Source organism: Megascapheus bottae, chromosome X (assembly GCF_031878675.1).
Source record: "Megascapheus bottae isolate mThoBot1 chromosome X, mThoBot2.hap1, whole genome shotgun sequence".
Taxonomy (NCBI): domain Eukaryota; kingdom Metazoa; phylum Chordata; class Mammalia; order Rodentia; family Geomyidae; genus Megascapheus; species Megascapheus bottae.
This window is the reverse complement of record NC_143547.1, coordinates 105,177,159-105,204,572: the sequence shown is the minus strand read 5'-3', so window position 1 is coordinate 105,204,572 and position 27,414 is coordinate 105,177,159. Positions and strand designations below refer to the sequence as shown.

The 27,414-nt window shown below is 55.9% G+C and overlaps 1 protein-coding gene across 2 annotated transcripts; it reads right to left on the bottom strand.

The window, feature by feature from the left end:
* Nucleotides 1-26,727, bottom strand: Flna (filamin A). 2 transcript variants are annotated; one of them, XM_090327079.1, is made up of 48 exons: nucleotides 26,638-26,727; nucleotides 23,198-23,690; nucleotides 20,062-20,310; nucleotides 19,858-19,955; nucleotides 19,620-19,767; nucleotides 18,979-19,097; nucleotides 18,812-18,889; nucleotides 18,557-18,719; nucleotides 18,269-18,469; nucleotides 17,579-17,716; nucleotides 17,372-17,495; nucleotides 17,101-17,237; nucleotides 16,806-16,999; nucleotides 16,511-16,624; nucleotides 16,275-16,418; nucleotides 14,783-14,906; nucleotides 14,534-14,694; nucleotides 14,363-14,453; nucleotides 14,114-14,283; nucleotides 13,807-13,924; nucleotides 13,444-13,706; nucleotides 12,596-13,193; nucleotides 12,335-12,508; nucleotides 12,095-12,257; nucleotides 11,848-12,008; nucleotides 11,580-11,750; nucleotides 11,165-11,288; nucleotides 10,922-11,078; nucleotides 10,201-10,390; nucleotides 10,019-10,042; nucleotides 7,430-7,677; nucleotides 7,227-7,322; nucleotides 6,978-7,080; nucleotides 6,750-6,890; nucleotides 6,535-6,663; nucleotides 6,258-6,431; nucleotides 5,990-6,151; nucleotides 5,706-5,909; nucleotides 5,477-5,629; nucleotides 5,260-5,382; nucleotides 4,875-5,141; nucleotides 4,577-4,714; nucleotides 4,229-4,344; nucleotides 3,564-3,696; nucleotides 2,071-2,247; nucleotides 1,706-1,924; nucleotides 1,419-1,622; nucleotides 1-518 (listed from the first exon to the last, which is right to left on the bottom strand). In XM_090327079.1, the coding sequence occupies exons 2-48, from the start codon at nucleotides 23,568-23,570 to the stop codon at nucleotides 331-333; spliced, it is 7,944 nt and encodes a 2,647-aa protein (XP_090183205.1). In that variant the 5' UTR covers nucleotides 23,571-23,690; nucleotides 26,638-26,727; the 3' UTR covers nucleotides 1-330. The 2 variants fall into 2 exon arrangements, with proteins under 2 accessions (XP_090183205.1, XP_090183206.1); XM_090327080.1 differs by lacking the exon at nucleotides 10,019-10,042 and having other exon boundaries at nucleotides 26,638-26,720.
* Between the last annotated feature and the right edge of the window lie 687 nt (nucleotides 26,728-27,414).

Sequence of the window (27,414 nt, the reverse complement as noted above, 5' to 3'; positions counted from 1 at the left end):
CAGAATAGAAGCAAAATTTTATTCTTCTTGGGTGGGAAAAAGTATTGGCAGGTGGTTGTACACAGGACCACCACCCCTCCCACAACCAAAGAAGACAGGCGCTGCCACCAAATGGCTCCCTCTGCCCAAGTGAAAGCCAAGAGGCCAGAGACAGGCCAGGGGAGGCAGGTGAGCACAGCGCAGGGCAGGGGAGACTGCAGTGATAGGGTGGCCAGGGCCGCCGGGGGCAAGGGCAGGATTTAGGGGAGAAGGATGGGACTGCTTGGGGAAGGAGGTGGGTGTGGGGATGCTTCCGGTCATGGGAGCTAGTAGCTGGCATGGGCACCAGACTCAGGGCACCATGACGCGATAGGGGCTGCCTGGGATGTGCTCGTCACCCCACTTGACCACTAGTGTGTACTCCCCTTTGTCCTTGAGCAGGTAGGACACACTGTAGAGCCGGCTGCCCACATGTTTCACCAGGATCTCCTCACAGGGTGTCCTCGGACCATGCACCCCCACCAGCAGCATGTTGTTGCCTAAGGTAGGAGAGGATCTCAGTTACATGCCTTGACTCTCCAAACTTCAACTCTAATTGCTATGAACCCCTTCTTTCCAACGTATGTCCTCTCTGTTTTGCTGACAGGTCTTTCCAAAGACTTGCCAGCACCTCCCCCAACCCACCAACCCAGGCTGGCAAGCTGCAAGCTGCTTTTGTTTGTTTGTTTTTGGTGCCTATCCGGGGATGTGAACTCAGGGCGTAGTCGCTGTCCTTGAAGTTTTCTTGTTCAAGGCTAGTGCTCTACGATTTTAGCTACAGTTCCACTTTCAGCTTTTTTTTATGGGTGGTGGTGGTAGTGGTTAATTGGAAATAAGAATCTCATAGCCTTTCTTGCTCTGGCTGGCTTTGAATCACCATCTCCAAATTTCAGTCTCCTAAGTAGCTAGAATTATAGGCCTGAGCCAACGGTGCCAGGCTTGTCACCTGCTCTTTGAATAGAGACTAGCCAAGAAGGCTACATGGTCCTATCTTCTTTGTCCCCACAGGGTTGAATTAGTTATTTACTTTTTCTTTTGGAGGAACAGCCATGGTACAGAGAGAAGCCTAGGTGAGAGATGGCGCTAGAAAAGACAGCCAGAGGCCGGGAGTTTGGCCTAGTGGTTAAAGTGCTTGCCTAGCATGCATGAAGACCCGGGTTCGATTCCTCGGTACCACATACATAGAAAAAAAAAGCCGGAAGTGGTGCTGAGGCTCAAGTGGTAGAGCGCTAGCCTTGAGAAAGTCCAAGGACAGTGCTCAGGCCCTGAGCTCAAGCCCAGGACTGGCAAAAAAAAAGAAAGAAAAGACAGCCAGATCCCTAAAGACAGTTCCTATATGCTGAGTGACTTGTTATTTCTGGCCCCATGTTCTCAGAAGGCAGAGAGGCAGAGCCACCTACCTGCTTTACTGCAGTCTACTGTGAAGCTGCTCTTCTGGCCTACATAGGCCTTGCTCAGCCCCAGGCCCTTGGCTACCACCTTGCTGGCATCAGCAGGACCTGGGCCCAGGGTTCCATGCTGGGGGACACTGGCAGCCTTGGTCAGGGAGTCCACAAACACTGATGATGTCTCGTGGAGGCTGTGGTTGCTGACAAGACGAGGACCTGCGGGGCAGAATGGATGGGGCTGAAAGGTGACCAGAGTGCCAGGCACTGGGTGGGCACCAATAGCCCAGACCTAGGCTCACCTGTGACCTTGGCCTTGAAGGGGCTTCCCCCAATATGGTAGGGCCCACCATACTTGATGGAGATGAGGTAGCTGCCAGGAGCCATTGGGGTGTAGGTGACACGGTAGCCTTCGGGGCACTCCTGGCAATCCATCTTCACCTTGGAGGGTCCGTCAATCGTCACCGAAAGGGCACCAGCTCCCGCGTTGGTTGTGTTCACAATAAACTCTGCTGGGCTCCCTGGGGCCATGGGAGGTGAGGCACAAATCAACCTGGTGAGCTTCCCTATCCTCAGCCACTCAGCATGGGCTTGTCACCTCTGCACGCCTCCTGTAGTCACCAAAAGCCTGGAGGACTGTAGCCACAGACTACATCCATGGACCTACCTGTGATACCACCTTCCAAGCCTGCTCCATAGGCGGACACCAAGCCTGGGTCCCCTCCATGCCCAGGCTCCCCAACTCGGATCTTGAAGGGGCTTCCAGGGATGTGGGTACCATTGAACTTGACATCAATCAGATAGATGCCGTTCTCCCGTGGGATGAAGCGCACGGCATACTTATCTGAGGAGCAGAATGACAAGCTGTGGGCATGGGATCCCTTTCTGTGACTGGCAAACATAATCTGCAGTCAACAGCTTAGTATTGGCCTTTTTCATTTCCTCTGCCACCTACAAGAGCCCAGCAGCACAGAGATTCCAAAGGCTTTAGATGCTCGATCAGCCTGCTGTTGAAGCTCCCTTGGACCAAAGTCTTTTACAAGCCAAAATACCTACCTGCTGCCTCTTAATAAAAGTTTACTGCGGGGGTCGGGAGTTTGGCCTATGGTAAAGTGCTTGCCTAGCATACACGAAGACTCGGGTTTGATTCCTTGGTACCACATACATAACAAAAAGCCGGAAGTGGTGCTGAGGCTCAAGTGGTAGAGCTCTAGCCTTGAGAAAGTCCAAGGACAGTGCTCAGACCCTGAGCCCAAGCCCAGGACCGGCAAAATAAAATAGTTTATTGTGATCCAGGCACAACTGGCTATAATCCTAGCTACTCAGGAGGCTGAGATGGAGGATGGTGGTTCAAAGCCAGCCCAGGCACGAAAGTCAGTGGGACACATCTCCAATTAACCACAAAAATAGCTGGAAGTGGGGCTATGGCTCCAATGATAGAGCATTAGCCCTTGAGCACAAAAGCGCAGGAACATAGACCAGGCCCAGAGTTCAAGCCTCACAATTGTTGGAGAAAAAATGCTAAAACTTAGGATTGTGATTCCAACTCAGTGTAGGCAAGAAAAATCTGTGAGATTCTTCTTTTTTTTTGCCAGTCCTGGGCTTGAACTCAGAGCCTGACCACTGTCCTTGGGCTTTCTCAAGGCTAGAGCTCTACCACTTGAGCCTCAGCACGACTTCCGGCTTTTTTTTTCTATGTATGTGGTACCGAGGTCGAACCCGGGTCTTAATGCATTCTAGGTAAGCACTTTAACCACTAGGCCAAACTCCCGGCCCTCCACATTGCCTTTTTGTAGCTGAGAACAGGTAGGTTGTAAAAGACGGATAATGTGATTGAAGGTATGATACAATGAAATGCTATATCCTTTGCCACAGGGGTAGGCAGCCCAATGGAAAGACCATGTGGCTCCCTCTGGAGACTGCGCGGCCTCGCCGGTAGGTCTTCCTAATGACCATGGCTGGCAAGCTGATCCCCCAAGGCTTTTCGTTATAAGTTGAGGAAGAGTCTCTTGGCCGGGGGTCCGGGTGCTGGAACTTAGTCTTGGCTGCTTAAAGAATCCTTTCTTTTGTACTCTAAGCCTGCCTAGAAAGGCCTGCTGCCCCATGGCTGGGCCAAGTCGGATGGCTGGATGACTTGGCAGGTCAGGGAAAGGGACTCACCTTGGTCGATCTCTGTGACATAGCACTCCTCCAGGGCTCCCGAGGGGCTGTGCACCTTGGCATCGATTGCCCCCTTGGCCCCATTCAGGCTGACTGCAAAAGAGGCTGGTTGGTTGACCTTTAGCCCTGACTCCTGGAAGCACAGCAGATGAGGTTAGATAGGGCAGCTGGGCCGAGGCTTGGGAGGAGTTGGGGCCCTAGAGAAGCAGGCTCACAGAATGACACTTACCCATCTGGTGTCCAACTTGGTTTAAAGAGGGACAGCCACTGATTTGTCAGAGTAGCAAGCCACAGGCACACTTCCCAGTCCTCCACCCCTACACTCATGCCCTGTGATTGCACGCACGCACGCACGCATACCATACACACACATGCAACTAAAAGGAAGGGTGGCCCCATTTGTGGGTAACACCCAGCCCTGGCAGGCTGTCCCTCTTTAAACCTGAGCCCTGGTGCTCAAGGGGCACAGGCTTCTGTTCAAAGCCTTTAGACCTGAGACACGAGAAAAACACCACGCGGTGGGCTGCGCCCAGCCAGAGCAGAGGCCAAGCACCCAGATTTGTTCTGAGAAGGACACTCGACAGCGCCGAGGCCTGCTCTCCATGGTGGCTCTGGTCTGGCCGGGCCCAGGAGCCTCAGGTGGGAAGTTTCTCTCAGTGCCTCACCTGAAGACTAGAAACAGTAAGGCGGCGGGCGTCACCAGACGGAGAAGCCACAGGCACCACAAAGGGACTGTCAGGGATGTGCTCCTCGTTGAACTTCACTGACACCTCATAGTCACCTGCACAAAACAAAGAACACAAGGGTGTGCTGGGGACACCCCTCCACACACACACACACACACACACACACCATGGGCAAACCCACAGAACACACATCAGTGCTTGGGCCTCCTCTGTCTGCCTCCCACAGCCTGGTGGGGCTGGCTCTAGGTAGCCCCTGAGGCCAACAGGGATACCACGGACACTCTGGCCCCACCTCCCCCCAACTCCAGCCAGTAGCACTCCACGTACCTGGCTCTTGGACCACGTAAGCCACACCACAAGAGCCATCCTTACGGTCCTCGAACGAGATCTCAGCTTTGCTGGGGCCCTCGACAGCAATGGCCAAGCCCCCAGCACCAGCTTCCCTGGTCCAAATGCTGAATTCAGCTGTAGGAATGCAGTATGTCCTCATGGAGGCTTTGGTCCTCTGGCCCCAGACCCCCTCCAAACTTGGCAAAGATCAACATGGCTGCTAGCTATTTCCTCGCCCCCATCACTACTACCCAGGGCCTACCCACAACAAGTGCTCAGTGGACAGTACCCCTACCTGGCACTCCAGCTTCGGCCCTCTCTAGGCCAGGTCCTCCAGCACGAACCTTGTGGGCGCCTCCTTCGCCTAGGGGCCCCACAGTGAACTGGAAGGGGCTCCCAGGTACATGTTGGCCCTTGTACTTAACGCTGACTGTGTGCATTCCCATCTCAGCAGGTACAAATCGGATGCAGTAAGTATGGTTCTCTCCTTCCACGATCTCTGCCTCATGGGTCTTGCCTGATGGGCTAGTCACCTGGGCTGTCATGTCTTGGATGCTAATTTCTACAAGTGAGAGATGACCTAGTGAGCAGGACCCGTCTCTGCCATGCTGTCTGTCCGTCCATCCCCCCCCATGCTTAGAGCTGCCTTGGCAACGCCCCTGAGATACTGAGTTCCTTACCAGGGATCTTCAGGCTGAGGTCACAGTGACTGCCGACATTGGCTACGGAAGGGGCTCGCCGCCTGCGTGTGATACTCTCCTTCACCCGGCCTTCCCCGGTCACCTTCACAGAGAAGGGGCTGCCTGTTGGATGAGAGCATAGCCTAGGCTCACAAAGGGTACCTGGTACAGGGGAGCTGCCAGGCCGCAGTGAGCTGTGTGCGACAGGTGTACTCACCGGGCACGTGCTGGTCAGCGAATTTGATGTTTATGATGTAGTTGCCAGGCTCCGTGGGACAGTAGGTGACCCTGCACGTGCCATCCTCCAGGTCCTCTGTGTTGATATCCACCTTGCTGGGGCCTTCAATGGACAGGCTGAGCCCACCATAGCCTGGGGAATGGACAAGTATAAGCCAAGGTGCCAAACACAGCGCTACTGCTCCAGTGGGCACGTCACCACTGCCTACCTGCATCTCGGGTGTCAATAATGAACTCGGCTGGCTCAAAGGTGTGGCCTTCATGGAGGCCCTGGCCGGAGACGCGCACTCGACTGGCATCCCCGATCTCAGACTGGCTGATCACCACTGGGATGGGGCTGCTCGCCACATGCTGCCCGTTCTTCTTCACGTGTACCAGGTGCTCCCCTGTTTCCTTGGGCACGAATGAAATCCCTGGGCACAGGGGAAAATTGTCAACAAGGGAAAGTATGTGGCCCTTTCCAGAACCCTCTGTTCCTTTCTCAGCTTCTTACCCACGTGGCCATTACGCAGGCGCTTCAACAGACAGGGCTCCTCTCGGCCTGAAGGGGGCACCACAGTGGCTGTGAGCAGGCTCAGGTCTGTCTCTGAGATGTTTATGGGGATGTCGGCAGCAGAGCCCACTTTTAGGTGGGACATCCGCATGGAATCGTCACCTGATGGAGAGAGCAGGCCATTCCATCCATCACTGTTATTAATCCAGCCACAGGAGACCACGCCCACTCTTCTGCCTGCCCTGTCACTGCTACTGCTGCTTCTCACCTGTGACCCTGGCAGTGAAGGGGCTGCCTGGGATGTGCTGATCGTTGTACTTGACGAGAATGCTGTAGTCACCAGGTAGCACAGGTAGGTAAGAAACGCTGCATGTCCCATCCTGGTTGTCAGTGCAGCTGATTTCTGCTTTAGATGGCCCCTCGATGGCCAGGGACAAGCCCCCTGGAAAGAGTCACAGGTGAGACCACGTACTCTGCCCAGGACACACCACTGGGCTTCGCACTGGTGAGCAGCCCCATTCAGGAATCCCTCCAGCATCCCTCACCCTCGCCTGCATCCTTGGTGTTGACGGTGAACGTAGCAGGCTTGTTGACTACTCCATGGGTGAGGCCAGGGCCATAGGCAGTGACGTGGCCACAGTTGACATAATCCACATAGAACTGAAGGGGGCTTCCTGAGGGAGGAATGGGGCACATGGAACGCCAGCCTCACACAGTCCGCCTACCCCCCGCCTGACCCAGGCAGAGGCGTTGGGCCCACCTGGGATGTGCATGTTGTCATAACGGATGTCCATTTCATGCAGGCCAGCTTCACTGGGTGCGTAGCGCACTGTCACGGTGCCATCCTTATTGTCAGTGATGGAGGGCTGTGCCACTTTGCCTGAGGGCATCCGAACCTCTCCTGCAGGCCAGTAGGTTCGGGGTCAGGACAGCTCCACTGGTACACCCTGGCCACTGGGTTTCTGAGTTCCTTCCCAGCCCTGCTTACCAGTGATCTCTCCTTTCTTGATTGTAAAGGGGATGACAAGGTCAAAAGGCCTGAGACTGGTCACATCCAGCCCATTCACACCTACCATGGGCCTCTCTGGTCCCTGCAGTGGAGATACAGAAAGCACGTGAGGAGCTGTAGGAAAACGTGGGATCCCTGATCCTATGTGAGAAAGGGCCTTATCCCACACCCAACAGGTCAGCCTCAAGTGTCCACGTGGGCTGAGCAAGCGAGGAGGCCAAGCCTTACCCAGTTCTGTTGGCCACCTTGGGCATAGGTGTACTGTGGAGCCAGCTGCTGAGGCCGTAATGGAGTCTGTGAGGTGGGCTGGTCCCCGGCCAAAGCCTGCAGGATGAAGCAAGAGAGCCGGAGATGGTGATCAAAGGGGCCCGGAGGGACAAATCAGGATCCTCCTAGATCCCCTTGCCCACCCCATCCCTGCCCCTCCTCACTGTCACTTGGAAGGGGCTGTTGGGCACATGCTCGCCGCCGAAGCGCACGCAGATGACGTATTTGCCCGGCTGGGGGGCTGTGTAGAAGATGTCGAAGGTGCCATCCTCGTTCTCCACCACATCCACATCCACCTCAGAGCCGTCGGGGGTGCACACGGTGCAGGTCACCTTGCCTTTGCCTGCTGCCTTTGTGTCCACAGTGATTACTGTCTCCTCCCCAATCTGGATGGTAGGGCCAATGCCAGCACCTGGGAGGGCAGGGCGGGTCCCCAAAGGGGGAGCCAGCAGGTGAGCCTGGCACTCAAGTGTGCAGCCACCAGCCTGCCCAGCCAGGCTTCTTCTGCCACCACCAGGCACAGTCAGACCCTCCCCCCACCTCATCCCCCTCCCTCCTAAAGCTGGAATGGCGAGTGGTTTCTCAGAAGGCAGGAAGGATTCTCCTGAGCACCTCAAAAAATACATGACAAGAGGCCCTAATGGGTGGTAGCCAGGTGCCAGGGAGGAACAGGAAGGGACTATCCCAACGTAAGCATTTGAGCATTTGCTGCCAACTTAGCCTCAGCTGACCTCGTGGCCCATGCTGATCAACATCAGTGCTATGGCTAAGACCCACAGCTGCCGGCGCCCCTGTGCCCAGGCCGTGGGCCCCAGTGCTATGTGTGGACGCAGTGAGGGGGAGTCCTGCTGCAGCGTGGGGGGCTGTGATACTTGCCTCCCAGCCCGCGTCCCCTCCCGCCCCCAGGCCGTATGGTGGGTGCAACTGGACTTTCCTGACAACTGAGAACGCTCGCTCATCCAGAGGCTCATGGTGAGAGGCAGCCTAGCGCAGGCAAGAGCGGGGAGCAGGGGGCAGCAGAGTTAGCACCCGAGCAGTGGAGCACAGCAGGTTTGGCAGAGCAGTGGCAGCACCCAGGGGACAGGGGACAGGAGGCCCAAGCCACGGCCATCGCTGGGTTGCAGGGACGGAGCATTCGAGCAGCCTCCAGGGCCCCATAGTGCCCGAGGAAAGGGGAAGGACAGTGACGTTATGATCTGGGGCTCAGCCGTGGAGGCTTGGAGGCTGTGGGCTGTGAGAGGCCTGGCAGCAAGAGCACTCCTGCGGCCTGGCCTCCTGCCAGCAAAGCAGCTGCCTGAGGACCAAGTTCAGGGGCCCCTCTGGCCAGCCTGCCACCAAGTCCCCCTATTAGCTGAGGGCTCACTCTGTACGAGGCTTTGTCCTGGCCTTCCACAGTTCAGGAAGCTCCCTTAACTCGATGCCTGGCCTGGCTGCCTGCCCACCCCCGTGAGTCCGCACTTATACCCGCCCAACATCACCCAGCTAGTGGTTTGGGCTGTCTTCTGAGAGTTCTCCCTGGCACTCCACTTCTGAGCCAACCCCAGCCAATTGGCAGGTCTTGCTCATGCCATCCACCAAGTTCACCTCCCACGGTCCTCCCGCTTGTAGCTCTATAGCCATTGATGTGGCCCCAGAGCTTCTGGCTTCTCTGAAAGTGACGTCAGCCCGTCAAGTGGGCTCCCTGGCTGCACTGCACACACCGTGGCCAGGGAGATGAAGACTATGGAGTCGCTCTTGTCCCTGATGCCCTAGCAGCTGGGAATTGGGCCTCTCCATTCCCAGCCTCCCTTCCCCCTGGCCTGCATGTGCATGCATACACATGCGCGCACACTCATGCGCGCACGCGCGTGTGCACACACACACACACACACACACACACACACACACACACACTGGAATCTCAGATCCCATGGCCTACTCTATAAAGCAAGGTAGCTCCTGACCAAAAGAAAACAAAACAAAATAAAAAACCCAATTACTTTCTAACCCTCTTCTTGGACACCTGTCCAAATGCCAGGCCTGCAGCCTCTAGACCCTTTTATCAGCATTGCTGAGATGTCCCTATGCCTGGCTGGGGACTATGTGAATAACGTCACTGCTGGGGAAATAGGGAGAGGGAGGGAAGGAGGGAGGCGGGTCACAGAGTGCACTTTGGGGCTCTGAGGCTGGGCCACGCCCCGCCATGCTGGAGGCTCAAGCAGTCACTGGCATTGGCACTACTGCACCACCAGCCAGCCCCACCCGCTCATGCACCTCCCCCAGCCTGGGACGCAGAGGCCCCTGGGAGGTGGGGATGGAAGTCTGTGGATCTGACCAGGGCTTGAGACTCCCACTGAGTAGAGGAGACCCGTTGTCCCCTCTGCCTACGCAGGAGCCCTTGTGAAAAGGAAGCACCTGCTGCTGGTCCCCGGGTGCTTCCCTGGGGTGCCAAGATCCCCAGACCCCATAGACCCCAGGGGATACCTCTTAGGATATACTTCACCCCAAAGCTCTCAGCTGCAACCCAAGTGCTCACATAGGGAAGTGGAGGCCCAGAGAGGGAAATGGCCAGAGCTTTGGTGCTCAGCTCCAGAAACCTCCCTGGGCTCTATCCGTCTCCAGCCCATGGCCCTGTCTCACACAGCCTCCCCCACTGAGTCTCTGCCTAGAGCTGCAGCTGGAACTGTTCTGGGAATGAATTAGCAACGAAGAAGAAAGGAAGCTGCCCCTCTGGGCAGGAGGGGCAGTGGGAATGGCCCCAGCAAGCAGCTTACCTAGCCCGTGACCTCCGATTGACACTGAGGTGAGAGGGCAGAGAGCAAGGAGAAAGGTCAGGTGAGTCACTCAAGGGGGCGGCCCCCACTCCCACACGCCGCCCCAAGCAGCGAGCCCTTGCACACAGGCACACCCAAGCCCCGTGCCGACCTCCACGGTGGCCGCTGGCAGGCTGGCTCACCTGTGACTGTGCACTTGCTGGCATCCCCAGTGGGCACAGCCCGGACCCGATACGGGGAGAAGGGGATCTCATCACCACCATACTTGATGAGGATTGTATAGCGTCCTGTCACATCGGGCACATAGGCCACTGTGTACGTGCCATCATGGTTGTCTTGGATGTGTGTCTTCTTGGGCTTGCCTTCGGGGTCCTGTGCGGCGGAGCACAGGGGAGAAGGTTGGCCAAGTCCCCCATTGTTCCAGGGCCCCTCAGCCAGCAATAGTCCCAAGGCAAGCCTCTACGTGGCTCTTTTACGTGCCCATAGGCAGGGCCGAAAATAGAACCCTTAAAGTATACAGCATTCATCATGGAAAAAGGCAGGACGAGAGAGCTTGGTGCCCAACTTTGTGCCCAGGGACCGCCCTGAGGAGCTTGCCCAGAAGAGGTCAGGATTGTATCCTTATTCCTGGCTCATGAGATTACAGATGCCAACCAGAGGCACCACAGGCTCAGGCAACATGCTTGAAGTCAGCACTGAGTGTGTGTACTGCTCACCACCAAACTAAGGTTGGCAAGCTGGAAGCAAGGGGCCTGCCTTTCACTGTCCTCCGTGTGCAGCTCCCTACGCCACCACTAGCTTGCCCTGTCTGCATCTCCACATTCCAGCCTCTAAGGCCTGGCCCCCTCCCCTTGCTCCTGTCACCTGCAGCTGCAGTGCATTATGGGAAGCCACAGAGCTCACCGTGATCTGGACAGCTAGGAGACCTTCGCCAGCATCCTTGGCGTCAATGGTGAACTCCACTGGCAGGCTGGCTGGCACACCAGTAGTGTTGAGTCCGGGTCCACTGGCCTTCACCTTACTGGCATCATGTGTGGGTAACACCTTGACCTTAAAAGGGCTTTGGGGCCAGGGTGTTGTGAGTGACGGGCACACAGCTCTCAGCCCCCAGCCTGCACCGCCATAGGCAGTGGGCCTGCTTCTTACCTCCGGGGTACCTCCTCTTCCCCATATAGCACTGAGATGCTATAGGGCCCCTCTCGACTGGGCACATAGTTGACAGTCTGGGTGCCATCAGCGTTGTCCACCACATCCACTGGCTCCACCAAGCCTGACCCCAGGAACAGAAGCTCACTTGGTACTCTCAGTCCTGTTCCCATCCCACTGGGCCCCAGACCTAGAGCAACCACGTCCTTCCCATGCAGCTGCAGCCTAAGACAACGTGGAACTAGACCCTTGCCACATCTGTTCAATGGCCAAGTCCTGTTGACTCCACCTTCTTCGCATTTTTGCCCAGATCCACAGCTACCTGAAGCTCTTTTGCCAACTTCCTAGACACCTGACCCAGCTCCAGGGTAGGCCTCCCGGAGACCTTCCTGCTGCCAGGTGTGTGAACACTCACCTTTGGGCCCTTGCACTTTGACCTGCAGAGGGGCCACGCCAGCCTTGCTTGTGTCCACCTGGAAGGACTGAGGGAGATTGGCACGAACCATGCCCGGGCTCAGGCCAGGCCCAGAGCACTTGACTTTGGATGCATCGGTCACGTCATGCACAGGGACCTTGAAAGGACTACCTGGGGGTCGGGGCCAGAGGGACAGTGGCTATGTAAGCCTGAGTAGGGACAGAGAGGTAGTCCTAACCCTTCCCTGGCCACCCCGCCATCTCCTCACCTGGTACTTGGTGGCCACCATAGGTCACATTAAGGCTGTAGGTGCCAGCCTCATAGGGGATGTACTCTACTGAGCAGCTGCCATCCTTGTTATCCATGCAGGACATCTTGGCCTCAGAGGGGCCCTCTACAGCCAGGCCCAGGCCACCTGTGCCAGCTCCCCTGGTTGACATGGACAGCTTGTTATTCCTGGGGACTGATTCCCAGGCCAACTGACCAATAGATGCCCTCCCCGGGGGCTTAGTCACCTGGTCTCCACGGTGAACTTGTTGGGTTTGTTGGTGGTTCCGCTTTGGAGGCCTGGCCCATGGACGCGCACTCGGGAGGGGTCGCAGCCCTCGGCCACAGGCACCTGGAAGGGGCTGCTGGGCACAGGGCTGCCGTCATAGGTGACGTTCACAGAGTGGAGGCCTGCAGGGCAGGCCAGGTTAGGAGACTGGGCGGCCTCACCCACCTGCTACCTGGCCCAAGGGCGCAGCAGCACCTACCCTCCTCGTAAGGGGTGTATTCCACTTTGTATGTGCCATCACCACAGTCCTGCACATACGTCTCAGTCAGGTTGCCCGATGGGTTGGCCACATGAGCCTTGACATGTGGTCCTCCAGTCTGTGTCAGAGCACGAGCGTCCACGCTGAACTCAGTGGTGGCCTCTCGGAAGACACCTGGAACAAGCGACAGTGAGGAGCCTGGGGCTCTGGGGACTCCGGCTGTCCACCCATCCCCACACACCCCATAGCAGGGCTCCTCACCTTGGCCCTCAATGCCAGGCCCATAACACTGGATGCCTGATGTGTCTACAGCAGGCTCCACCTGAAGCTTGCTGGGGAAATTGGGCACCGGCTGGCCGCCATACTTGATAGTGACGGTGTAGGCCCCAGGGCAGAGCGGAATATAGGTGATGGTGTGTGTGCCATCGCCATGATCCTGGATGTACACTTCGGCTGGCAGCCCAGCCTCAGAGCAGATCTCAATGGTCAGCTCTGCACTGCCTGCACTTGAGCAGTCCACCTGGAACTGGCCCACCTCACCAGCGGTGGCCCGCTCCAGCCCAGGGCCTGAGCACTTGACCTTGGAGGCGTCAAAGCAGGGAACCACATGGGCCTTGAATGGGGAGCCAGGGATGTGGGTATCGGCGAAAAGGATGTTGATGTTGTAGTCGCCGGGCTCCGTGGGCACGTAGGACACGGAGCATGTGCCATCTCCATTGTCCAGACACTCAAGCTGTGCCTCACAGGGGCCTTCCACAGTCAGGCCTAGGCCACCTGTGCCAGCCCCTTTGGTGTCAATGGTGAAGCGAGCAGGGGAGCCTGCACTGCCCCCCTGCAGTCCTGGTCCAAATGCCTTTACCTGAGGGAAGAGAGAGGTCAGGAGCTGAGGCCACGCCACCTCCGGGCCAAACCCAAATCTATCTCTTTTTGCCCTGGCTTTACTCCCCCAGTACGGACATGAACAAGCACAGGCTGCCACAAGGCATGCCATTCCATCCACAAGGGCAGAGATGCCGAAGGGGAAAGGCCAACCTGGAGTAGCTGGATACCTGTGAGCTCACAGCACAATGCACTCTACCCCTAGCATGGCCCCAGTGCAGTTCTGTTACCTTGCTGGGTTTGGTCGGAGGTACTGCTTCCACAGGAAAGGGGCTGCCAGGCACGGGCACACCATCATAGGTCACCTCCACCTCATAGGGCCCTTCCTCACGAGGCACAAAGCGCACCACGCTATTGTCAGCCCCGAGGCCAGGTTCCACCTTGCAAGGTAGCACTGCGCCTGATGGACCCACAATCTTGGATGCCACTTTGCCTTGGCCACCTGCACCCTTAGACTTCACTGTGAACTCTTGGTCTTTGCCAACATCCACTTCTGTTGGAATGAGAAAAGGAAGGGGAAACAAAAGACTGAAATGACAGCAAGAGACTCTGCCTGAGGAGGTCTTGATTGTGACAAGTGCCAAGGAACTTACTTTCTCCCAGGCCAGACACCTTGATCTTGCTGAGGTCCAGGCTTGGGGACACTCCTACTGAGAAAGGGCTCTTCGGGATGGAATCCCCTCCGTAAGTGATGTTGACACCAATTGGGCCCTGAGATGGGTGCAGAAAGGCAGTGGTCACTAACTAGGAGTCCTGAGTCCTTGGAACACACGGGCAAGAGGACTCAGATAGAACCAACTTTGCTCCCCAACACTTCTCCCCCTTGGGGTGGCCTAGCAGCCCAGCATATAAGGAGACACACACACATAGTGGCTGGTGGAGTCCAGTCAAGATGGCTACCTGCTGCACAGGTGTGTACTTGACCGTGTAGGTGTTATCATGGTGATCGATGATGTCCACATCTCGTACTGCATCTCCCTTGGCTACCCCTGAGAACTGCACATCCAGCTTTCCTTTGCCAGCAGCTTTGGCATTGACGGTAAAGTGGGTGGGCTTCCCAAGCTCAACACCTGAGGAGATACCGGGACTTTGCTCCTGAGTCCTGCACCCTCACTTCCTCTCCACCTCCCGGAGGATACTCATCCTTACCTGTACGGCTGACACCAGGGCCCTCAGCCTTTACCTTGCTGGCATCATGGGAGGGCTCTACCTTGACCCGGATGGGGCTGGTAGGTGTGGCCTGTAGGTGGTGGCAGAAGAAAGGTTGAGAACAATACCCCGAGACCCACCAGTCTAGGGGCCAGAAGGAGCAAAACCCACCTGATCAGCAAAAAGGACCATGATGGTATAGCTGCCAGCCCCACGGGGAGTGTATTTCACTGTGAAGGTGTCATTGTCATTGCGGATTATGTCGAAGTCAATGTCTGCCTCGGTAGGACCCACCACTCCCGGGGCACACTTGATACCAATGCTGACATCACCTGTGGCAGAGAGAAGGCAACAGCTACTCAGCCATTGTGCGGAGACCTCCCACCTCCACCTGTCCTTCTAACCAAAGCCACGCCTTACCCTGCCCAGCCTCTGTACAGTCCACAGTGAAGTAGGTGGGTTCGTGGGCTTTGAGTCCTGTCTTCGCCACTCCTGGGCCATAGACCTTCACCTTGTTTGGGTGGCTGCCAGCCCCCACATTTACCTGTAGGGTATGGGAACAAGTACAAAAGAATAACCAGGCCAAGCCTGCAGAGGCAGAGGCAGAGGCAGAGGCTCGCTTAGCTACTGCTGGTACACAGGCAAAATGGAATTGCTGCCTTATGAACAGTGGCAAAGTTCCTCCAACAGTAACCATATAATGCTATAATTCCATTCCTAGGAAGAAATGAAAGAAATGAAAAGCCAAGTCCACAGAAATATTGTACCCAAACGTTCCTAGCAGGATTACTCCCACTACCTCCAAAGTATCAACATCTGCAAGTCTAGGCAGAGAAGGCCACACAGGTGTAATTATCCCATCTACATCGAAGTGCAGAGGAGGCAAACCCAGAAACAGAAAGCAGACTAGTGCTTTGGCCAGGAGCTGGGAGAAGGGGGAAGCAGGAGAGTGGGATGAGGAAAATGGCTTAAACCCATATTATGGTAATGGCTGTGTAACTGGACAAAGAGTCACTGAGCTGTCTGCATCAAATGCACGAACCATGTGGCATGCAAACTTTCATTAAAACTGCTTTGTAAGTTCAGGTGTTAGTGGCTGCTCAGGAGGCTAAGGTCTGGGGATCATAGTTTGATGCCCACTAGAGAAGGAAAACCACAAAAAGCTGCAAGTGGACCTGTGATTCCAGTTGCACAACTCTAGTGTAGGCACAAAAGCTCAGAGACACCATCCAGACCCAGAGTTCAAGCCCCAGTACCCCCCAAAAAGGAACTGCTATCGAGCACAAAAAATGACTTAAGGACAGTATACTTAGGGAAAGAGTCTACGTGTGCAAGTCCCTTGAGCAATTAATGAAGTGTTCAACAAAATGAGTATCAGGAAGATCAAACACGTTTGGGGTGAGTAGGAGAGCAACAAGAGGGGTAGGTACAGGAATGGAGGAAGGGTGAGCAAATGTACTCTATCTGTCTGTCTATCTATCTATCACCAGTTCTAGGGCTTGAACTCAGGGCCTGGGAGCTTTCTCAAGGTTAGAGCTTAACCACTTGAGCCACAGTGCCACTTCTGGCTTTTTCTGTGTTTGTGGTACTGAGGTTGAACCCATGGCTTTGTGCATGGTAGGCAAAAGCACTCTACCACTAGACCAAACTCCCGACTTGTACTCTTTATGTTTTATGTACATTACATAAAGGCTGCACAACACAGCACAAAGGTTGGGATGGGATGGAGAAATCAGAATGACGGAAGGGGTGATATTAATGAAAAAACCCTGATTGTACTCATAAACTGCCTGCTGGAATTGAAACCCCTTTGTACAACCACTTACTAAAAAAGAATACATATTTAAAAACTGCTATGGAAACAAAGCAGAAATTGTAGGGAGATGGGCTAAAGGCCTTGGGACTAGCTTACCCGGAATGGGCTATTAGGGATGCTGACACCACCCCAGGACACCATGGCTGTGTGCTTCACTGGTTTCCTGGGCACATAGGAGCAGCTGTAAGTGCCATTGCCATTGTCCTTGACTGATGCCTCCACCGGGCAGCCTTCATTGTCCTGTAAGGCAGACAGAAGCAGGCACCTGCTAGTCAGTGCCCGCGTTTGGGTATCTGCCTAACTGCCCTGCCCCCCACCGGTAAGCACCCCACCTGGACTTGGACCCGGAGAGGGGCCTTCCCGGCATGCTTGGCATCCACAGTGAACTCTGCAGGTTTGTTGACAGCCACGCCGGTCTTTTCCAATCCAGGCCCACGTGCCTTTACCTGGTAAGAGTCAACCCAGATCTCACGAGACCAAGTCACAGACTCTAAAGCCCCAATCGCATGAGGCAAGAGCAGAGAGTGGCAGAAAAGCGAGGTGCTGGAGACAGTGGCTGTGGTCTGGCTGATAGGACAGGGTACAAGTAGGAGGCCCAGACTGAAACCAGTGCTGCAGGCCCTTTACCTTGTCTGGGAAAAAGTCCTGGGGCGCATCCCGGATGTCAGCCATGAAGGGGCTGAGGCGGATGTCCTCGCTATTGCACAGCACATGGACAGCGTACTCGCCGGCTTCCTGCGGCCAGTAGCGCACATCACAAGACCCATCGCCCTTGTCATCACACTCGATCTTGGCCTGTGACGGCCCTTCCACCGAGAAGCCTGACAACAGCCAACAGTCCCGTCAGTGCCCTGGAGCTTCAAGGGGGGGTGGCCCTGGCCATCCTCTGCCCCAAGTGTCCGCAGTGAAGCTCTTCACTCACCCAGTGTGCCCACATCGTCCCCAATGGCCTCTACCACGAAGTCTGCTGACTTGCCAACAACACCTCCTTCTAGTCCAGGGCCCCAGGCCCGCACCTTCTGATTACCACACTCGGTGCCCACTTTCACCTCGAAGGGACTACAAATGGGAGAACCACACAGGAGAGCACTAAGAGGCAGTACCCTGCACGGGACTCATCCTGTGCTCAGCACACATGCAGGCCACCCCGCCCCATGTTCAGGCATGGGCCGTAGCAGGGTACAAGGACTTACCTGCGTCCAATATTCTGTCCACCCCACGTGATGGTGACCGTGTATGTGCCAGGGGCTGTTGGGTAATACTCAAAGCCATACACGCCATCTCCTAGGTCCTTCTGTTTCACTCGTTCCTCACCCTCTGCCAAGATCGGAGCAGCTCAGGTTTAGCCAGCAGTGACCCTCAAAGGCTGCCACCAACCACCCACACCCAGCCCAACTTACTGGGACCCTTGACAGTGACCTTCAGTTCCCCGCTGCCAGCGCCCTTCGTGTACACCTTGAAGTCAGCTGTCTCCTTAACCCGCACACCCTTAGGCTGAAGGCCCCGGCCAACAGCCCGGCAGGCAGCTGGGTTACAGGCTGTGGACAGAAGAGTCAGATGAGCTGCCAGGGCCTGGGGCTGGCTGTCCCCTCCCTTGCCATCCACACCACCAGGCTGTTAGGATTAGAAAGTCCCTTAAGAGCTTTGCCTGAAAGGCTGGTAAGGCACATGCAAGAAAACTGGAATGGGCTGTGACCCCCAGGACGGTATCCCATGCCAGGACATCGCAGGCCTTCTCCCACCTGTTCAAAACCAGCCCCAAGGCCCCCACCCGTCCTTCCCCTCCCTTCCCAAGAGGAAGATGGAGCCAAGTACCGTTGACCCTGTGGGCAGAGCAGAGAGCAGCAGGATTCTAGACAGCTGGAGCGAGCTCTTCCGAAGGTAAAAGCATGGAGAGGAGAGATGGAGAGGAAGAGGAGGAAGAAGGGTCCCAGGAGGAGAGAAAAGACAGTGCATGCCCAGACAGTGAAGCTCAGGGTCCGGGGGCACCCAACATGGGGGCTGGAGTTGCATGGCCCCATGGCTTCCCCCTCCCACTGGAGGTCTGGGCCCCAGTACCACAGTTGGGGCACACCCAGGGCCAGGCCTACCTTGGCCAACAGTGACAGTGTAGGGGCTGCGAGGGATGGGCACACCAGCGAAGGTGACATGCACGGTGTGGACACCCTCCTTAGTGGGCTGGTAACTGCAGCGGTATGTGCTGTCTCCACGAGCCTCCAGCTGAGGCTCCACTGTGCCCTTCTGTCCTGCAGGGTCCTGGATGACCACCTCCACTTCGCCCGTGCCAGCTCCTGTCGTAAAGCACAGACTCAGCTCCTGAGCTATGCTAGGCCAGCTCTTCCCCCAGGCCAGCGGGTCCTTGGCAGTCCCTCCCTCACCTGCGGTGAAGATCTCAAAGTAAGTGGTCTTGTTAGCGATGTTGCCACTTGGCTCCAGGCCAGGACCTTGGGCGGTCACTTTGCTGGCATCGCCCTGTGATTTGTCCACATACACCTCAAAGGGACTCTTGGCGATATGCTGGCCGGCAAAGAGCACAGTCACCTGTTCCCAGGAAAAGCAGGCCATGAGGGCAGGGAGGGGCCTCTACCCAATGCCCATAGCCACCAGCCTCTGTCTTCTGAAGGCTCGCTCACCTTATGAGTCCCTGTCACTTTGGGGATATACCAGACAGAGAAGGTGCGATTCTTGTCATTATTGGCAGTCACTTTTGCCTGTAGTGGGGAAATAGCATTTGGTAAGAAAAACCACTGCATAAGGGGACAAGACAGGGGCCTGTCCTAGTATACATGGGCCATCCTACCTCTTCCTGGTGTCCAGCTGGGTCTTCCACATACACCAGCACCTCTCCCTGGCCGGCACTTCGAGTTTCCACAGTGAACTCCGCCCGCTTCTTCACCATATTGCCTGTGGGCTCTATGCCTATCAGGGGAAGGAAGAAAGTGTTGGCCCACAGCTAGAGCCACAGCGTCAGCTGTCTACCTCCTGGTCTCCAGACATTGAGACAGGAAGAGCCAGAGCATTAGAATCCTTATCCCTCCCTGACAGTCCCTCCAAGGAAGGCATGCTTGCATCTTGGCAAGTTTGTTTAGCATACACTCCAGTATGTGACATTGGCCTAGAGACCTTTGCCTAAGCCTTTGGTCCTATGATCTCTTGACAGTGTTTGTCTCTTCATACAAAAGCATCTCACTCGTTTCTCCCTACCTGAGGTGGCTTCCACACAGGAACTGGAGGAACTTATTAGCACTCTCTTGGTAGGGAACAGTTCTGACCAACACTGATTCATTCTCTTCTGCCTGACCTACCTGGTCATGTCACTGCCATGTGACCAGAGATACTCCCTCCCCCCACACCCTGGGACTGCAAGTTCAGAGAGGACACAGTCCCCTCTGGAGGATACCACTGTATGGCCAGGAGTATCCCTAGTGCAGGCTGTCTCACCTGGCCCATAGGCTCGGGCTTTCTTTGGGTTCAGTTTGGGCCGCAGGGGGGCCCCTGGTTTCAGCTTGGCCTTTGGGAACTGGGACAGGTAGGTCATGACTGAATGCTCATCCACATTGGGGTCCACAATCTCCTCGGGGGTGATCACCTGTCATGGGGAGAAGACAGAAGCCATTTGATTTTTTTCACTATGAACCTGCCTGCCCCAGCCTCAGGCAGGGCCCACCATGGGAAGTACCTGAGGAATGCCCAGCCAGTCATCAGCCTGCTGCATGGCTTCCCGCGCATTGTTCACAGGCTTGCTGGCATCCCAGGAGTCCCAGTCAGGACACAGACCTGTGAAATAAAGAAGGCTGTGCTGTGAACCTGGGGGCTATAGAACCACTGCCCAGGGCCACCAGATAGCCTTGGCCAAATGGCCCTTACTGCTATTTACCCTTACCTGGGGCACAGCTATCCACAAGGGCACCTAGGGCTCTGCCACTCTGCCAGTCTCGACTAAAGTTGGTGATAGGCAGCTGTGGCAACTTGTTTTGGATCCAGCCCAGGAGCCTCTGCTTGGGTGTCTGCTTTTTGGCCTCCTCATCCTCTTCCTCATCCCACATGGGCATAGAGATAGAGTAGTGGAGGATCAGGGTCCAGATGAGGCCCAAAATCAGCTTCAGGTTTCCATCCACAATGGCCTTGCTGTCTGTGGGGAGAAGAAGTGGCAGTGTTGGGCAGGCACAGATCCACCCGTAGCCTTGGGGAAGGATGCCCAAAGATACAAGGGCAGCAGGCCACTCCTGGGCCAAAGTTTGGCAGCAGAGAGATCTAATTAGGAGGAAGAGGCCCCTCTCAGCATCCTATTCACTAGGTCTCTATAGGGCAACAAAGGGATGTGCAGAGATAAGGGATACTCTGGAAGATGGGAGAAAAGGTAGTGTAAGACACAAGATGATGCAATGCAGTAAGGAGAGGGATGCCTAGCAGTCCCAGAGCCCAGAGGAAGGGCAGAAAACTAATCCAGCCTGCAGAAAGGCCAGGGAAGGCCCTCCAGGATGGCTCTGGGGAGTGAGTACAATGACTGTTTTGCTACTGCTGAGGCCCAAATGTACCTAGGATCTGTGCAGACCCATCTTGCCTTCAAAACCAAGTCCCTGACCCCAAGCTGGGCTGGGACTGAGGAAGAGGAACGCCAGGTTGGCAAAGACTTGTTGGGAAATGCAATTACCGCTCCAGGGTGGGTGGGAGGGGGTGTAAGGCAGGGGAAGTAGAAGCGTTGGGCAAGGACCCTTGGGTAAAGGGGTGTTGAGCCCCACCCCTCCACACTTCCCTGTCCTTCCGAGCCAAGCTAGGAGTCAGGAGGCCATAGGGCTGGCTCAGAGGGAGCCAAGGCCCAAAGGAACAAATGGTTGGACTGCATATTCCTGACTCATTGGGGCCTGTAGGGAACTGCTTGAGTGACAGAGCAGGAGATACCATGGGCCTCCCGTCCCTAGCTGAAGGAGGAAGAATAGGGTGGGGCCGAATGAGGCTAGCTCTGGTGCCTAGGGCCCTCTTGGCAAGTCAGTGGCAGATGCTTTGGGTGGGGTCCCCCATCCTGCTGCTTCAGCAGAACCTGTTCAGCTGCCACCCACCACCCTTCCTATTTGCCACCTAACGGGCCTGTAGTTTGCAGACAGGCATCAGGTTTACCACAGGGGAAGTGGTTAGGGCGGGCACCCTGAACACCCATCCCCATGGCAACCGCTCTCGAGCCCCACCCAAGGCCACCTCTGGGTATCAAGGGTGGGTGCCTCAGGGTGGGCTGAGGTTTTAAGAGTTCGTCTTTGGAAACCCGACTGGCCTTCCCTGTAATCAGAGAATATTTGTCTAGTGAGTCAACTGGTGGGGGAGGCGTAAGGACAAGGCAGATATCCTTGGAAGGGCCATGGATCACAGGTGGCCTCTCAGACTAACAGGACCAGTTGAGCCCCCCTACTAAGCAGAATGACCTCCTCTGTGCATTAACAACTTGATTCTAGTCTTTCAGGGTTGGTTTGCAGTGTGTTGAAGGAGTGGGAGGATGGGGAAGGGAGGCTTGAGAACAGCGGGAACAAAGATAAGGAAGGGATTCTCACTAAGTTCCCACCCCTCAAGCCCTGTGTGCAATGCAAGGGCCCTCAGAAGGTCGGAGGTCCACAGTGACTTGTAAGGGCTGGAGGGGGGGAGGCGGAGTAATGCCAGACTCATCAGCCCGGGAAGATTAAGGCAAGGCCCTCCCCCTGCCCATATCAAGCAGGCCTATGGCAGTCCCATCCCCCTCCCAAGAGGAAGGGGCGGACCGGACCCAGGGCTGGGACAGTGCCTGCTTAGGAGGCCCCGCCCCACCCACCCCCTTTCCCCAGCCCCTGGGCCAGCCAGCCCCCTTCCCTCCCCTAATCACTGCTGCTTTCCAACATTTTTTTGCCTTATATGGCAAAGCTCTGGGAACTAGGCCTGCTCCAGCCAGCTCACAAGAAGGAGGGGAGAAAGGAGGAGGGAGGAGACCCCCCCCAAAGAGTTGGGGTGTGGCTGGCCTCCCCACATCCGGTAGTCCCCCCTCCCAAGACTCAGAAATGACTCAGCTTGGCTAGACATACATTGAGGCTGGGGGGGGGGGGCTCCACTAGCATTCCTAAAGAATTTGGAGCTCCGGAGTGGCAAGAGAAACCAAAGTTTTCTCTTTCTCCGGCTCCCACATTCTCTATGCTACTCCTCTTGTTCCACATTTCTTAAGTCGCCAGGTTTTGAGCAGTCCCTACTGAGAAAGGGCTGAGATGTTGCAGTAGAGTTTGTCAATGGCAAACTCTCCAGTCCAAGTGACAAGGACACTGGGCCAGCAAAGAGCCCAGAGCAACCTTCGACTAACTCCTGCATCCTAGATGCAGAAAAGCAAGGAAGCAAGTCTGCCCAGTGTGAGCGGCAAAGTTGGTGTTTAAGCAGACTAGTAGACACACATCTGGTCCAGTGACCCTTGTGTAAGCTGCTTTGGGTGCAGTTTTGATTCTCTAGTGTCCAAGTTTCTCCCACCCCACCCTGGGACTGGGAAATGTAAAGTGGGGCTGTGAACTGTCTCCCATGAGGAGGGTGTTGCTCATCTTTTGAAAACAGAAGCTGGAAGTGTCCCTAGGCAATGGAATCCACAAGTTCAAACCTCCAACTTAGAACCATAGGGTACCTGAAGGCCACAGAGCCCTTTCTTAAGGGCCGTATGCCCTCCTCTTCCTACGGGATATGGTGAGGCACTTAGTGCCAGCTGCCCGATCAGTACCCTCCCCACCAGGCGCGGTCCCACGATGGGTAAAGTGGTGGGGGCGCGGTCTGTGGAGGATGTGAGCTAAGCCTGGGCGCAGGCCAGCGTCCCGCTGCGGGCGGGGTCGCGTAGCGGTTCGCACGCTTCGCAGGCCAGCCAGCGCGCCTTTGTTCTGGAGGACTGCGCTGAGCGGGACCGGCCGAGGGGGCCCCAGGGACATCAATGGCTGCACCGTGGCCCAGAAAAGGGGTTAAGGGGAGGAGGCCGTCGGGAACCGGGCCCACCGCCCCCGCCCATGCCCCAGGGCGGCCCGCGCCCTCACCGATGGAGACGAGCTTGATGCTCTCGCGGTCCAGGAACTCAAGCGCCACTGATACGTTTTCGAGTTGCATCTGGCGGAAGGTGGGTCGCTGGTTGTGTTTGCGGTGCATCTTCTTCTGGCTGAGTACCTCCAGCAGGGCGATGAGCCGCAGCCCATCGCTCAGGTCCGTCTGCAGATTGGCGATGCGCTTGCTCACGCACTTGAGGTGCTCATTGCACCAGCGCGTGAACGTGTTCTGCTGGATCTTCTTCCATGGTGCATCCTCCGCCAGGTCCTTCTCGGTAGCCGGCATCTCAGCGTCCCGCGTCTCCGCGCCGCCTCCCGGAGCCGCGCCTGCCGTGCTCTGGCCAGAGCGAGAGTGGGAGCTACTCATTTTGAGGCGTGAGGAGCCACAGGGGCGGTGCTGCTGCCTGGGCGAGGGGACGGCCCTTTAATTAAAGCTGTAGGCACGTCGGTGTGGTGAGAATCGACGCCGTGAACAACAGAGGTTGCGCTGTGGAGAGAGCGAGCCCTTTAAATGCAGGCAGAGGGTGGAGCTAGAGGCAGAGCTTCGTTGGGGTGGGCGTGTGGGTGGGGCATGGGGGCCGCACCCGCTCCGCTTTGCCCCGCCCGTTGGAATGCCCCCACAAAGGTCCCCGCCTCTCTTGGACACCACCCAACTCCACAACTTTGGGGAGGGTCTTTGGGCCCAGAAAAGGGAATATTGGCTCCCTAATACCGCAACCTCTGCACCAGCACGATAGACAATACACCCGGAGCGAGGAAAGGCTAATCAGTTTTTGAAATAGGATTGTTGGGTGCAGCTGGCACCCCCTCACATGGAACATTACTTCCCCACGGAGTGGGGTGGTGGGGTGGGGGTTGTCCCTGAATCACTAAGACTCCACCCCGTCCCAAAACAGCCACCCCTTGCCGTCAACCTTCCCCTCCCCCCAGTTTTGGGCTAAGGATCCTCAGCTTTGCCCTGGTCAGCAGCAGTGACAAGGGCGCTATACTAACAGAGAGTCTTTGCAGAGTGCGAGGGCTACGTGCACCGAAAACACAGACCTTAACGAGGCACGTCGCAAACCCCGCCCCACACAGCCAGCCACTTCTGACACTCCAGGCCCACAAACTTGGGCCCTTGGGTTCCCACCGCCTCCCCCACCCTTCCCTCCACACCCAGGAGGAAATGCTGCACTGGGCTAAGAGGCCACCAGAAATTCCAGCACCAGACTCCTACAAACTCCAAAGGTGCCTGCTTCTTCGAATGGGCATGGGCCATGGACACACACCACTCCCTCCACTTAAAACCCCAAGGGGACTGAATAATGGGCTTCTCATGATGGAACAGCTCCTGAGTTCCAAGTGACACAGAATAGCAGGCAGACTACGAAAGGGCTTATCACTTTTTAGTTCCAGAAAGGCTGGCTCAAGGACTCCATAAGCATTCAGCATTTGGAGCCCAATGGGCTTTAAGTTCACTGGCAGATGTGGCAGAGCTCAAGGACAGGAGGCCAGGACACTAATGGGAGCTATGTGATACAGAAGGCTATGGCTTGCTTAAGGGGCAGGATAACTGTGAACCTATTTTCTGAAAGTTAAGCTTTTTGTAGGGAATTCTGGAGATAATGATGTTAAAAGTGGCTGAGCTGAGGCAGGCAGCAGCAAAGACTTAGGAGCAAGGAAACTATACGGAACACTCAAAAAAGTCAGTCTACATATAACTTCTTCCCAGATACACTCACTCCTATCCCGGTCCTATGTACTTCCCCTCTTCCTTTCTCTGTCTCTGTCTTTTTTTTTTTTTTCAGAATGATGACAGATTTCTGTTCCCACTGCTCAGTTCTACTAATTTATATTCTAAAAGCCAGGGGAAAAGGGGGTACTAGTTTGACCGGCATGTCATGCCCAAATATGGTTGGTTCTCCTATGACCCCACTGGGCTGTCCTCTGCTGTCAACATGATCACTTGCATGGATGCCTATAACCTCAATGGTTTTCCCAGCAATGCGGGTAGTAGACTGCCAAATTCCATTTTCTAGTACTGAGGTCTACCTCCTATATATGCTTTTGTCTCCTGACCACTTTCATACGCTCCTGCACCAGAGTGAAAACTATGAAGAGTACCATTCAAACCAGGCTTACAGCTATCCTACCACTAGACAGCAAGTTCCTAGGGGAGAAATTACATCAGGAATTGATTCTCCACTATGTGCCATCCCATTGGGCCACCTGCATTCATTACCTAATTTTCAGAAAAGAAGGAACCAGCAGTAAGTAACCAGCAAGTAGCCAGCTTCAGCAGACAGGACAAAATATAGTTGTGTTAGGTTTCAGCCCTAGGATTTGACTATTTATGAAAAAGCAAGAATGAAAATGTAGAGGGCCCCTTGTCCTTAAGAGGACGTAGTATCACCACCAGATGTCGCCCTATCCCAAAGCCCCCAAATGGGGCAGCCTCAAGAAACGAAAATCCAGCTCTTTCATATTTTCCCTTATTTGGAGTAGATTCTTGGATGTTAGACATGCCCCGCCCACCTCTACACACCCCCACACTCAGACCCCAGGCTAGGTCCTCCCACTGGAAACTATAGACCCAAGTCCTGGAGCCATTCAGCTATGATCCCGAAGCGCATTTTCCAGATGTGTGTAGCCAGGGGGCGCCAGGAGGGAAGGAAGCAGATTAACGAGTGAGACCTAGACTGGTGAGGAATAACCAGGTGACACAGGTAAAGACACTAATTTCGGGACCTGCTATTTTGACCAAGCATTACTGAGCTTATGCAAATAGACCTGGTAATGGATTTCACCCACATTTCCTGGCTTTGGTTGGCATAGGGAATACTGCTGCTTACATAGCAGCTGCTGGTGATTTTTCCCAGTAAGCGCTAACCTGGGATAGGAGACAGGGCCCAGGGCCCAGCAAGGCTTGCCACAGCCTTCATGGAATACAGTATAGTTACAATGAGCCGTATTTGCCCACATTAGCTGGTTTCAGAAAAACAGGCTCACAGCCTGCTCCGATCCCTCTTTGCCCTGATTGCAATGTGTCTTTCTAGGTCCCCATTAGCCACTCACTCTGATTCCAAACCCTTCTTGCCCAAATAAGCATGCGGTTCACAGGTATCCACACACACCTATGTCCTGCCTGAACTGACCTCATGCCAAAAGCTCACACACCTTCTCTCTAAAGGATCTCATGGCCTGGTGCTTCCAGACTGTTGGCTGCACACAGGGATTTACCCCTCAACTTTGGAAAGTAGCCTTTACACACCCACTCCCAGATGCCTGGGACCTAAGTGCACACACTCGCAGGCTGTCCCGGGCCTGCACATGGACGTGCTACGTTAGCGCCTGCATTCTCCAGCTTCTCCACCCACCCTCACCACCGCTCTCCGTGGTCCACAAGCCAAGCGTGGCGACCATCAGAAGCAGAACTGGCCCCGGGGAACCCTCACCTGCTATCCCAGAGGGCGGCAGGCAACCGCGGGGTGGCGCCCAGCTCTCCTTCGCGCCCGTGCTGGCGCCCAACGCCTTAGGGCTCCCGCTGACCGCTGCTACGCCGCGCGCCTCCACGCGAATGGGCCGCTGCCGCCCGCCTTCTTGTTGGCCGCATCCCCGCCCACGCCCACCCCGCGCCCGGCCCGGCCCGGCCCGGCGAGAAAGCCTTAATTGGTAAAATCGCCCAGGAGCCGGGGGCGGGGGGGGGGGGGTGGGGTGCGGGGGCGCGCCACGGGCTCCAGTGCCCAGGGCTGCCTGGCGACGCCTCCCCCAGGATGAGCTCACCGCTCAGCAAGGGCCGCCAGGCCCTGAGGGAGGGGTGATTACCTCCAGCACGGGTTCCACTGAGCCCATGTCTAGGCCCAATCTCAACGACTATGGCTGAGTTTAGGGGAGCCAAACATTCCCCAGCAGAAAAGGCCCAGATCCAAAGCCACTGATTCCAGAGACACACCCACAGTCACCATAGCCTGAGTCGTTGTCCAAGCCTGACCCGGCTACACAAGGCAGATCCTGTCCCCTGCAGTGAGAGGCTTGGGGGCCCTTGCAGGCAGGTGTTCAATAACTGCCTATCACAGACAGAGCTTCAGTGAGTTAATCTGGATGCACAGATTTAGCTCCAGCGAACTGAAAGGCCTAGCTAGCGTGGGAGCCGTGAGCAGGAATGTACTGGATTCTCAGTGCAATTAGGTTCAGTCACAAACCTGAGATTGGGCAGTGGGGTGCGTCCAAAA

Coding starts and splice junctions, on each gene's coding strand:
- Flna (XM_090327079.1), bottom strand. CDS start 23,570: ATGAGTAGCTCCCACTCTCGCTCTGGCCAGAGCACGGCAGGCGCGGCT. Junction 16,419..16,510: donor CTCTCCGGGTCCAAGTCCAG/GTGGGGTGCTTA, acceptor TCTGCCTTACAG/GACAATGAAGGCTGCCCGGT. Junction 6,664..6,749: donor TGACAACATGCACATCCCAG/GTGGGCCCAACG, acceptor TTCCTCCCTCAG/GAAGCCCCCTTCAGTTCTAT.